Below are 12,859 nucleotides of genomic sequence, written 5' to 3' on the forward strand. Positions count from 1 at the left end.
TGCAGTTAGTTCCCACAGGTATGCCAACAGTCAATTGGATGATTTAAAGTTACTCTTATGCTGTATATTAAATGCAGGATAGCTAAAGGAGAATGTGATGGTTTGGCAAATACTCCATATCTTTTATGATAAACAAAGTTTACTAGCTTGAACGTTTGTAAAGTCGGATACCCGGATTTGCCACAAGTTGTGAACACGACGCTTTGGAATTATAGAGTTTGCAAAACGAATAGCCATTTTCCACTACCATGCTCATATAAACACAGGTATCTAAAATCAGACACTTTGCTTCACACAATAATATGGAGTCTGTTTGTATAATCCTTATTGGTTCTGAACTTAGAGTGTAACCGAAGGCTTTCGGTGTGAACATCGCACCTCTGATGCGTCCATCTGCAGAAATAGAAAAGTAACTTTTGTTATATGTGCAAAATACTGCTTATGTGTGATCGTACATGGCGGAGTTATGAATTATTTTTAATATGAATATATACGAGATAATTTTTCAGTACTTCTTTATACACTGAACCCTGTGACACAAAACAAAACGAGTTTTTGTAGTGAATGAAGAGATTTATACCACTAAAATCATCACTGTAATGACAAGTAACCATGACTTCTCTTTAACGTTGTGAGAACAAACATCCTATTAGGACAAGACGAAATACAATGAAAACTTCGATAATAATTTTCTCCTATATTTTCTTTGAGCATTGTTTACATGTATATATATCATACTTACAATCACAGGATATGCCATCATTACAAACGCTCTGTAGATGAAAGGGACAACGTATTACTAATCATTTCTTGTTACAAACATTCCAAACCTTATATCATCTTTATATTTCTCGAAGATTTAGATAAAAATATTACAAATAAAACATTTTAAAATGTGACTTTCTTTATATATACAGTATAAGGCGAATGATAAATGTGTTGCAATTTGAGTATTGTATGATTGTTGTATCGTTTTTTCTGTAACTGTAAACTGCATGAGTTATTCACGTAATAATAAAGAGACAACGTGGCGTCATCTTCAGTGTCTTTAAACAGTGTACACATTTCACGTACAATAGTAAATCTCCCAATATTTAGGGGTAACAGCACATGTATCTATGGTTTGACAGTATGTGAAGAGAACGAACTCACCTGATTTGTGTCACCAAGGTAACGACCTGTCAAGGTGCCATATTCCTCTGTTGATCCATGTCCTGCAAGGTATCCCACAAATACAGATGTTACGGCATCACTTGTGAGGGAGTGAACCCCAACGTCTAAGATGGTGTATGTTATAGAGAAGCCTGTACCGGCCAACTCTGTCCACACAAGTCCAAGGTCAGATATGTAGGAATCATCCAGTTTGATATTGGACACGTCACTCGTCTTAGCCAATATAACAATGCGGTGTGTGTACTGTAGTTTTCCAGTCAGGTTGGCGATAGGAAAGGTATACTCCGACAGGAAATGATCCACAGAAAGTGCCACAATCATACGGGGGTCGCCATAGGACTTCATGCTCCGGCCAAGGCTAACGAGTGCCACTATTATAGCTTTGTCTGCTGATATGACAGCACCTGCGCCAGGATCTACTTGGAAGTCATAAATAGAACCAATCTCTTTCATTAAAACATTTGAAGGTGGTGAACTTATGGTAACGTGTGTATTTTCTTTGGAATTGACAATGCGGATGACTTCTGGTTTTGCATACATCGGAAGTCCAAACACAACATAAGAAGTTGATAGTGAACTAACTGGAGGCAACATAGACTCCATGAAGTCCTTACTAGTTGAGCTCCCCATTTGGATATATTCGTGAGCCGTTACCGCAGACAATGGAAAAGAAGACAATACGCGTGTTCCTGATAGGTCATGTGACTGGATCTGAAACAATTCGTACTGATTTATTGTCAATGTCAGTATTTGACCTACGGTATAATCCGTTCCTTCATAGGATATACTACCTTGTGGTGGAGGGTAGATTTCTACAACGGTGAGATCATATAATGCCACAACGCCGAGCGAGCTGAAGTACTTTGTACTGGTCTGATTATATGTTATATCTATGTATTCGTTGCCAAGGGCGTCGGTAGGGTACACCATAAATGCATCTCCAGAATTTGTCTGTGTGTCTGCTGCGTACACTGATATTGTATCAGTGGCAGTGATATGTATGGATGAAGTTCCCTTGCCGGTTCCAATCATGCGCACAGTCCTTGGTATATCAACTTCAACGATAGATCCTGATTGGACAGTCAGAGTGATGTCGACTTTACCCTCGTCCCATATCGGTGTCTGTATACGGACTGATACGTCAGATTTCGCATTCGTAGAGCAGTAAACTTTTACATAAGAGCCCTTGATATAATGCTCGGAAAACATGAACACAAATTCTGTTCCCATTTGGTCGATACAATCCTGCAAGTGATCACATACATTGTGTCTTATCATGATGTTAACCTAGTCTTGTACTGTACAGTATGGTCACATTATTTAAAATATTTTAGTCTTGGATATTGAACGAATATATGAAAACGAAATATTTGAAAATTATGATCTCGAAATATCTGTTTAGGTCCGAATTTAATAAAAACCAATCATATACTTCAAACATATTGGAATACTGCGATTAAAAATACCTCAAAGGTAAAAACCAAAACGTCAGGAAGGGGTATAATGACTTAATGTTAGCAGGTAGGATACTCGTAGATTTCAGCTGATCTAATATCTACTTACGTCGTAGAAATACCGTCCATCAGTACACATGTCTTTGACAAGTATGACAACGAATATCTAAAAGTAAAACATATTGCTAAAATAAGATAAAAGACAATTGGTTTCATTTTTGCAGTTGCACAAAACTATCACATGAGAAAGTAAATGTTCATGAGATGCTGTTTCTATGTATCGTTTATCAAACTTTAATATCATTTTAGGTAGAAAATGACATCAATAATCAAACGTAATGTTTGAAGTTTTATCTCAGCGCGTAGATGAAGAAGTTAAAGAAGAAAAACATACAACGAATTACAGTTAGTGACATAAATAAAGCCCTACACAATAGGTTGTTTGCGATAGATAAATTTTCACATAATGAGTTGCTTGTTCTAAATAAACCCTATTCCTACAATAAGTGGATTTTTCTATCGATGACGTCAATCTAAAAGATGTTTGCGACAGATAAAGTCTAACCATATAATACGTTGTTCGTCTTAGATTAAGCCTATCAGCTCAATAAGTCGTGTTTGTTTTTTAACCACGAAAGAAATAAATTATCAATGTCATGGATGGAGTTTGCTATGTTATTATTGTTATATTATGTGTCGGAACGAGACTCCTTTTATGGATGCAAGTATGTCGTTACCATTCGTACGAATGTAGTTCTGAATCAATCAGGACTATTTTTTGTTTTGTCTATTCTTATTTTGTACGCCCCCCCCCCCGCCCCCAACCTCAACCCCCACCCACCCCAATAAAAAAATTCCCGATTATTAGATGATTAAAACGAAAACTACTTTGTCTGAATTACCAAGAATTAATGATAATAATAGCAATTAACTGAAGTATGCTCCAAACCTGTCATCACCTTGGTAAGAATTGAAGAAGAAGCAGTTTTCACATATCTTGAGGATCCTTGGTGAGATACAGGTAAATAGGTTTACATATATATCTCTGGTACGCCAAGTTAGTGAAATTTCTAGGTCTTTCTGCCCTAGTAATATGCTTAACAGACCACCTTTCATTACACAATGTAAGAGGTTAAGTAGTAATTATTTGGTTTCTACTTAATTAACAAGGCATGCTAATTGCAGTTATGTGACCTTCGTGTCATGAAAATAGTTGTTTTACATCTATTCATAGGCACAAATAGAAAACAATTGTACATATATATGATAAAGTCAGATAAAATATTCAGTTAACATAATCATCGATGAGTATGTTATCATTGTCTCATTGTTTCTACCCTGCTCAAGGAGGTACGAATATGACGCTAATGAATTCAGCAATTATTGAACAAATTAAAGAAGTCAGCAGGGACTTATTCTGTCTGTTAAAGGGTAATTGAATTCAGTGGATCATTCAGGTCGAAGACCCTTAAATAGATCTCAGTTCAACTAAGATATGAATTACTTGGTGACAAAATCCACAAGTTATAATTATGACATAATCAAATAGATGTGGAAAATATAAAAATGTTGTTTTCGAAAATAATTAATTAATCCTGTTAAACAGAATATAGATTATGAAAACCTAGCACATTATTATTCAGATGAGTGGTTTTAACGTAATACAGTGAGTATGGAGAGAAACGTCCACCTCTGAATGTAACATGAATCATGAATTCATTAATTTAAACTCATTTTAATAAAACATAAATTTCTTTTTTGTTTTTAAATGGTTATTGTTTTCCGCCCTCTTTTTGTCTGAATCGAATTGGTTTTGAGATTCTAAATATGCGTTCATTTGCTATTGCAATTTGTTATTATTGATTTGCGTTATATCAATATGTGCAAACAAGCAAAATTCTTCACTTTATTTTCTTGCAAAATTTAAAATTGAAAATATTATTTCCTTTTCAAAAGATCTTATTATACATATCAAGAAAAGTGGATATGAAAATCGATTCCAAAGTAGGCCTAGATCGTCGATGTTGATTTCAAAGGACGCAATAGACCTTTGCCTTTAATGCTGATTTCAAAATACACAGCAAATGTTTACCATTCATGCCAATTTCAAAGTACTCCATGAATCTCGACAGTTCCTACCGATTTCAAAGTACCGAGGAGATCTAGACCGTTTATGTCAATTCCGACATACATCATACTCATTAGATCTAAACTGATTTCAAAATACTCCGTCGGTGGAGACATAACACCTTTTTATACCAGTGTATTACATTAACAGTGATTACATATGACCCTGGATATCCTTGGGCATTGAAAGTAAACCATGACATCTGAACCTTCATGCGGTATGTCACAGCAATGTGTCAATACCTTTGGCTTGATGTAATCTCGGATTATTATTTTTTTTAAAGAATTCTTAAACATTTCATACGTATGATTTATATAATGATAATAAATACGAATTGGTGTCATTTTCTGGAATCACAGCATGTTCTTCCATCTTGTTGGTTTTAATTGACCGCGGTAATCTCCAAATTGGGTAAAATTGCACACAAATGAAAATCATGTTTAAACACAAACCTGGAATTAGACAAAACAATACCAAATGATGAATTAAACAAGATTCATAAAACCCTCTATGTTAGTGTGAGATTGTTCTGATGGTAAGATACCGGGCCCTTTAGTTACATAGAAAAAGTCGTTTAAAGAAACCCGTTGGAAATGTGCGGATGGCGGACGACCCTCCTTGTCATGAAAACATCACGAAAATACCAAAAAGTGTCAACATAATCATAATTCAAACTCAAATCTCAAACGAATGATGGAGACACCTGACAAAAGTATAGAGAGAATAAGACCGGGCGTTCAGGAAGACTAAGCGATTCCTGCTTAAGCGTTTTCTGCTTCATCTTCACTCGCCATGTAAATCTTGGTCAATCCAAGCAATTAAAGTCTCAAGTGAGACCAAGTTATTTAACAACGGGACCAGCCGGCAAACAAGCATGCAAATCACGTCATTTGAACTAACAGAAAAGAAGTGATGCCCTAAATGTAATTTTATCGGGATCGCAGAAGCAATAACACGTATATTAAAAACAACTATATAGAGTAGCGACGTACACACTTCGCCGTATACCACTAGTGCATCCTGTAAGCCTAGAATGTGTTCAGCTGGCCACAATGGACACTACATAAGTAAGCAAAATATTGATTTCGAATTACGTAGGTTGTTGATGAAGATATATATTACCGGTTAATTTCGAATCACGTTGGATGTTGATGAAGATATATAACCGGTTGATTTCGAATTATGTTGGATGTTGATGAAGATATACATGTATATAACCGGTTAATTTCGAAATACGTAGGCTTTTGATGAAGATATATATGACCGGTTAATTTCGAAATACGTTGGATGTTGATGAAGATATATATGACCGGTTGATTTCGAATGACGTAGGCTTTTGATGAAGATATATATTACCGATTAATTTCGAATTACGTATGCTGTTGATGAAGATATACATGTATATAACCGGTTGATTTCGAATTACGTAGGCTTTTGATGAAGATATATATTACCGATTAATTTCGAATTACGTATGCTGTTGATGAAGATATACATGTATATAACCGGTTGATTTCGAATTACGTAGGCTTTTGATGAAGATATATATTACCGATTAATTTCGAATTACGTATGCTGTTGATGAAGATATACATGTATATAACCGGTTGATTTCGAATTACGTAGGCTTTTGATGAAGATATATATTACCGATTAATTTCGAATGACGTATGCTGTTGATGCAGATATACATGTATATAACCGGTTGATTTCGAATTACGTAGGCTTTTGATGAAGATATACATTACCGGTTGATTTCGAATTACGTAGGCTTTTGATGAAGATATATATTACCGATTAATTTCGAATGACGTATGCTGTTGATGCAGATATACATGTATATAACCGGTTGATTTCGAATTACGTAGGCTTTTGATGAAGATATATATTACCGGCTAATTTCGAAATACGGAGGCTGTTGATGAAGATATATGTTACCGTTTAACAAATCGTTCCATTTTCAAGATTGAAAATAACTACACCTTTACTATACACCCTGTATTGTTTAAGCAATGAGGTTAAAGAGGATGTTACAGGTTGACAGACCAGATTCGAATGTACTTTTGCACTTAAATATTCATGTTTGATAACCTGAGGGTTTACTTTAATGCTTGGACGCTTCCCAATATGCTATATTAAAAACAACAATAATACATTATAATATGCTAATATCACCCATAAAACGTGAATAATTTATCTGAAGTTTTCGATTTTCGATAATGTTCTGTCCTGAAAAAAGGTCAAATTAAAATGTTATTGCATATTACAGAGTATTAGTTCAATATCCGTCTTACGTTTTTTTAAAGGAATGACACGTTTCAAGTTTTGATTACACTATCATATTGAAATTAGAATGTGTTTACTAGTTGACACAGCACTTTACCCATGCTCGCTTCAGAGACAGCGATAAAACAAATAACTACGGCAAAACAACAACAGAAACCAAAAATGGTATGTTAGTCTGGGCTTGTACACGCTCAGAATTGTATGAAGATGGTTTCTGCGGATTTTGCGGCCATTCAAACACGTGTTATAGCGCCATCACACAAAGAAACAAACTATTTCACAATGAAATCACTATGGCGACAGAAAAATCTCATTTTTATTTTCATCAACCTGTATCTTTTGAACCCTTGTGTTTCGAGTTTGTCAGTCAGTTGATGACTTCTTGCACGAAAATTGTTATAATGGGAACAGGTCTTTGAATTTTGAAACAACTGTGACATGTAAATACCATAGGTTGGAGATGGAGGGATATTGCTATCCAGAAATGGGAAATTCACAATAGGGAAAATGAAATAATCACATTAATCATGCAACTTGACGGAAAACTGTCCATATTAATATCGTTGTAGGAAAGGATCGAGATAAGCAGTTGATGTAGAGGAGTCTGTCGTATCCAGATTTCCAGTTCTGGTTGATATATACGATAGACGTAGTCAGTAAATTTCTTGTTATTTAAAGACAAGACGTAATCAATATATCTGAAGGTGAAATTAAACGACTTGTATGGTCTTTGTGACCTGATTTGATCAGCTCTTCAATGAATTAAGCCTCGTATGAAAACGGAGGGGCGCAGCTGGCGTTATGTTCTATCTTCACTTTGTGAGGCATTAACAGAATCATTATTTGGAAACCACCGAATTATTAACATCCTTTCACTTTAAAACACGTGTTAAGAACTATTGATGTCTTTTTAATGTTTACACATCAGTGGACGTAAAAGCTGTGGCAATTGGTTAATAGAATTGGAATTCATGTTTACATTAGAATACGCGGACTTTGGTCTAGGCATTAGCCTGGTGACATTCTAATAACATCTCGGCCTTTGTTTACATACCAGTATGGTAATGATGTTCACGTTTCGCTTGCGTTAGTGGAAAATTAGATATTACTAGATTATATGACAAACACTGAAATTCAATTAAGGTGATGTATGCATTCAAATGACATTGATCAGGTTGGTTTTGGCTGTGGTGATATGTATATAAAAATACACAATAAAAGGTGAAATATGTTATGTAATGATTCCGGTGCATTGCACACATGCCATTATCGAAGAGATTTATTTTGTTTTAGCTTCAGACTGATTCATGTTATACATGATTCACAAACGATCAGACAAGAAGAAAACGCCAACGTCTTATACAAATCGAACAAAATATGAATAAAATAAAGATTTTCAATGAGACTCAAGGAGAATAAGACCAGGTGTTCCGCAAGAGTAGGCATCTCTTACTTTATCGATGACAGCGAACAAAACATTATATAACGAACTTGTAAAATGTTATTCGATAGTTTGCAATTTAAGTAAAGGTTTGCAATATTTATGTTGGTAAAATCCACTATTCATACGAAAATATGCTTCTTCCTAACGGACTTTACATGGGTCTCGTGCCCTGTTACACGTCTTGTTATTGCCTACATCTTTATCATAACTTCTATTTAGTAGCAATAATATACACGCCAACAAGCCTATAGAAATTTCATTTCAGATAATAATGACATCAAAAACATAGAAAGATTATCTCAGGAAGGATGAAAAGAAAACCAGAAGAAATCTTCACTCCTTAGCTAGATCATGTCGACGCTTCATAAAATACTCACTGTCCTACCTAATAAGGACATAATCTATAAATCCGGGATATTATTGAGTGTTAAAGCCGTATGTTTGATTGGGTGATCTAGCGCTTTATGTAGAGATTCCGTATAATACCATACTGTAATACAACCAGAATTATTTCTACATTATATGTCGGGCATTCCTTTTCAGTAGTAGGAAATCAACAGAGAAAGTACCGGCTTTCAAAACTATACAACAAAAGGCTGCATACCCTGGTGTATCGTGTAAGCAAGTACTAATTAATTACAGATTACTTTGTGGTGACAGAGCGGTTCGACTGAAACGACAGTGTGTGCCTGTCTAATCCAGAAGGATCATTAAGCAGCACAAAATACACGTCGGTCGACGATGTTAATGGCGATGGCAATCTCATAGCAACTTGTTCATACCGACAGGAATACATAGCCATGGTTAGTGGGTCAAAACTGTGTGTTTACCGTGACAAAAAAAATCAAAGAGAATACCAACAAAACCATAACTCAAGATCAATTACATGTGGGCAAAATATCAACTTAAGAGAGATCTACACGGAGGTTCACAAAAAAAGTACAAGCATAATAAAATGTTCCAGAAGAGTAAGCGTCTTCTGCTTCATCGACGGCATCCGCCAAATACTCCCTGGAAGTCTTTAAAATCTCATCCATTAATTGAACTATCTTGAGTAAACAGTATCACATCAAGATTTTAACCCTGATTTGATACTAAGAATGGCGTACAAAGACGCCGACAAGGACAGTTTTCCACCAGGCCGTATGATAAGCGTAATGACTTTAATTTCGCTACCATGAATCTTCCATCTCTGGATAGCAACACTCCTGCATTCCCAACTTACCATGTTTTCACGTCGCTGTTGATGGTTAATATTATGGGGAAGTTTAAGAATATAATTAGGTAACATTCTATTTCTTTGTCCGTGTTTGATACTCTTAAAATACCTGTTGTTTCCGTTGTTTTTACCTTGATCTCGTCTGACAAGTTTTACATGGATTGACCAGTATTCACATGGGGGTGTCGTCGATAAAGCAGAAGACGTTTACTCTTGAGGACCCCCTGGTCTTAATATCCATGTACGTTTAGGAGAGTCTCCATGTAAAAACTTCTTTTGTTCATATTTTGCCTTGGTATCACCTAGTGTCAATAACGATTCTGTTGACATGTCAGTATTTCCTTTATTTTCATTCAGCACACGAGATTTCTTTATGTTCTTAATCCTTCCTTTTTTCAATCTTTTCGTTTTCCTTTTTTAAGCGGATCTAAAGCATCATTATCAAATTCTTAAAATTCATTTAGTCGTTTTCCCCTCTTTTATAAACATCACAGATTCCACAGTAAGTTAAGAATGACAAAAGCGAATCTAAAACATCGAACTTTAGAAGTATAATGCTAGATTCAAGTCAATGGAAAAAAAATTTAACTAAGCAATTAAAGAACACAGAATTAGTTTATCATAAGATAAACACAATAGGTTCCTACCTTAATCAATGCCCGCTGTGTATTCCTCATCCTGAGTTCTGTAGTGAGCTTAGAGAGGTATACCGTGCTGATGATCTCTACATGCCAACAAACAGTGCTGCAGTATACATTGACACAACGTAGGGCATATTATTGATATTTACACTGGATTGGAAACCTGACAAACCATGTCAAATCACATTTCAGCTTAAATTTAAACATTTTCCTCGTTAAACAAATAGTCATTTTTATATAAAGGGTCGTTAGGTAAACACTTGAACAGGGAAGTAGAACGAATACCCTAGATTAGTTTCGGAAAATCAATAGTAGAAGTACTGTTATGGGATAGGTAATTTCAGTATAGTTCTTGGAAAACTTGTGATAAATGATTAAAGTCTGTCCCACTAAAAGCAACAACAGGTGCTTAACCTTAAACTTAAAACTTTACCCGGCTAGGGACACCACGGGGCCGAGGTTTCACCTATGCCCTTATCACCTCAGACTTACTAATACTACTATGGATTCATAATTACCATACTATCTAATTGATTTTATATTGGTTGATATGAAAGGCATTACAGCATGCAGGCATACTTAAAAGTGCAGCAAATTCGTTCCGTTCCATAGCACCGGGTCCCGTGACTTAAACACCTGAAAACCCTAAAGACGCACGATTGCGGTTCGTTCGGACTATTACTACTATCATAAAAACTTTTGATGAATATCCTCTATGTATTAACACTGTAGATTATTTTCATCATCTGAGATTATTTGATGTGTTCTCCCTTCTCCGTTTGGATATATTTCGTTAATGGCGAGTAATTCTTGACATCGCTCGAGACAGTAACTGGACACGCGATTTAGTTTTTTTCTACGTACATGTAAACGCGAGTGTCATTAGCAGGCAAACTTTACAAAATGAATAAGTCAAGTTAGCAGATAGGTGCTAATTGAATAAATTAGTGACACAAATGTAACACAGTAACACATACATAATATATCATGATAGTTTCACCTTGATTAAGTAGAACGCGTTCATCAACAAACAAATGGCATCAATAAATAATAGATAGTATTTACCCAAGGGTAATTAGACTCACGGCTGGATACAGTACTAACGTATCAGGTCTCCCTTGATAGCACTTTTCGTACATATATATATAAAAAAACAAATTTGAAACACTTCTACCGAGATAAAAAAAATTCACGTAACGCGCCTATTTGATATGAAAGCACTTGTTCTAATACGTTGAGTGTTACTGCCGTTATACAATTATCTAATACTGTGGGAAAGGTGAATAAATCTGACAATTTTAGATTCTTTATCATTTTAAATGATATCAAATATTTGTTTTTTTTTCCGACACATGTCAATATCTAAAATATGTGCGACCATGTCATCTTACCACCGCAGGAAACACTTTAAGTTGTGATGTATCTACTGTAAGGTAAAACTACCCAGCGCTCCATTACCGCACAAGTCCTTGTTCAGTGTTACTGTTGACACGTTCCAAATCTAGTCCATTCTAAAGTCGCTGTGAAGTGTTCTGCAGCCATAGGTCAATTTTCCACCAAGCTGTATAACAAGCGTGATGATTGCAATTCCCTATTGTAACTTTACATTTCTAAAGAGCAACATACATGGTTCCCAACTCATGGTGTTTCAGAGCTTGACCCACATACATAGTGAACTCGGCTGTGACGATTTTAAAGCGTCAAGTGGTTTTATTGACCGTTTAAAAGAAACGGAGGGGTATCTCAAGTCGCAGGGGAGGTTCATCAGTGTGCGAGGAAACTGCAGAAGCGCGGGAGAAGGGGGGACTGTCACGGGGAAAGAAAAGTTAGTAGCGGGTGAGGACATCGTAACTACTGACCAACAGACACAAAATGACATAATTGACGAAGTGAAAACCAAAACAACTGACAAATTACATCCTCACGACTCGGACAGCGATCGAAGCGATACTGAAATGAAAATTCTTTTTCTGAATTTGTGTTAACATTATAAAAAAAAAAAAAAAAACATTCATTGCATCGCGTGATGATACTGACGGTAAAGTCTTTGCATGTGCCACTGATCCGCCTACAACTATTTGAATTTATAAGCCTTGCATTGTAAAGACAAAATGCATATTTGATTTATAGACTCTAAAACATTAATAGGGTTTCAATTTAATTCCTCTGTCTTTCCAGTAATTGTTTTGTCTAGTTTTGAATGTGCTGAATAAACAGGCTTCCAAGTCTCCATCTATTACACTGTTTCAGTCATTTATCACTCCGACACGATTTTTTCTCCTTTTAAATATCTATAATTATCCCTCTTCCTGCATTTGTGGAGCTGACAAATAGATCTTAAAGTGACACAGAATTCTGATGCTTGAGACTTCCACCACTTTATGTAAGAATTTATGAAGTAATTTGTTCTACACGATTTTCAACAGTGTGAAGTCTTTACTGTTCTTGAGATCTGCAAATATCCTTCCATATAAGGAATGTAGAAAACAATATTTTGTATATTTTGTAGATCCA

The 12,859-nt window shown here is 35.5% G+C and overlaps 1 protein-coding gene across 1 annotated transcript; it reads right to left on the reverse strand.

Annotated features, from left to right (window-relative positions):
- Positions 1-339: 339 nt before the first annotated feature.
- Positions 340-2,403, reverse strand: LOC132560826 (uncharacterized). Its single transcript, XM_060225517.1, has 2 exons — positions 1,153-2,403; positions 340-393 (listed from the first exon to the last, which is right to left on the reverse strand). The coding sequence occupies exons 1-2, from the start codon at positions 2,401-2,403 to the stop codon at positions 340-342; spliced, it is 1,305 nt and encodes a 434-aa protein (XP_060081500.1).
- Positions 2,404-12,859: the final 10,456 nt, after the last annotated feature.

This window comes from Ylistrum balloti, unplaced genomic scaffold (genome assembly GCF_031769215.1).
Source record: "Ylistrum balloti isolate Yb309-2 unplaced genomic scaffold, AGI_CSIRO_Ybal_v1 Utg371122, whole genome shotgun sequence".
Taxonomy (NCBI): Eukaryota; Metazoa; Mollusca; class Bivalvia; order Pectinida; family Pectinidae; genus Ylistrum; species Ylistrum balloti.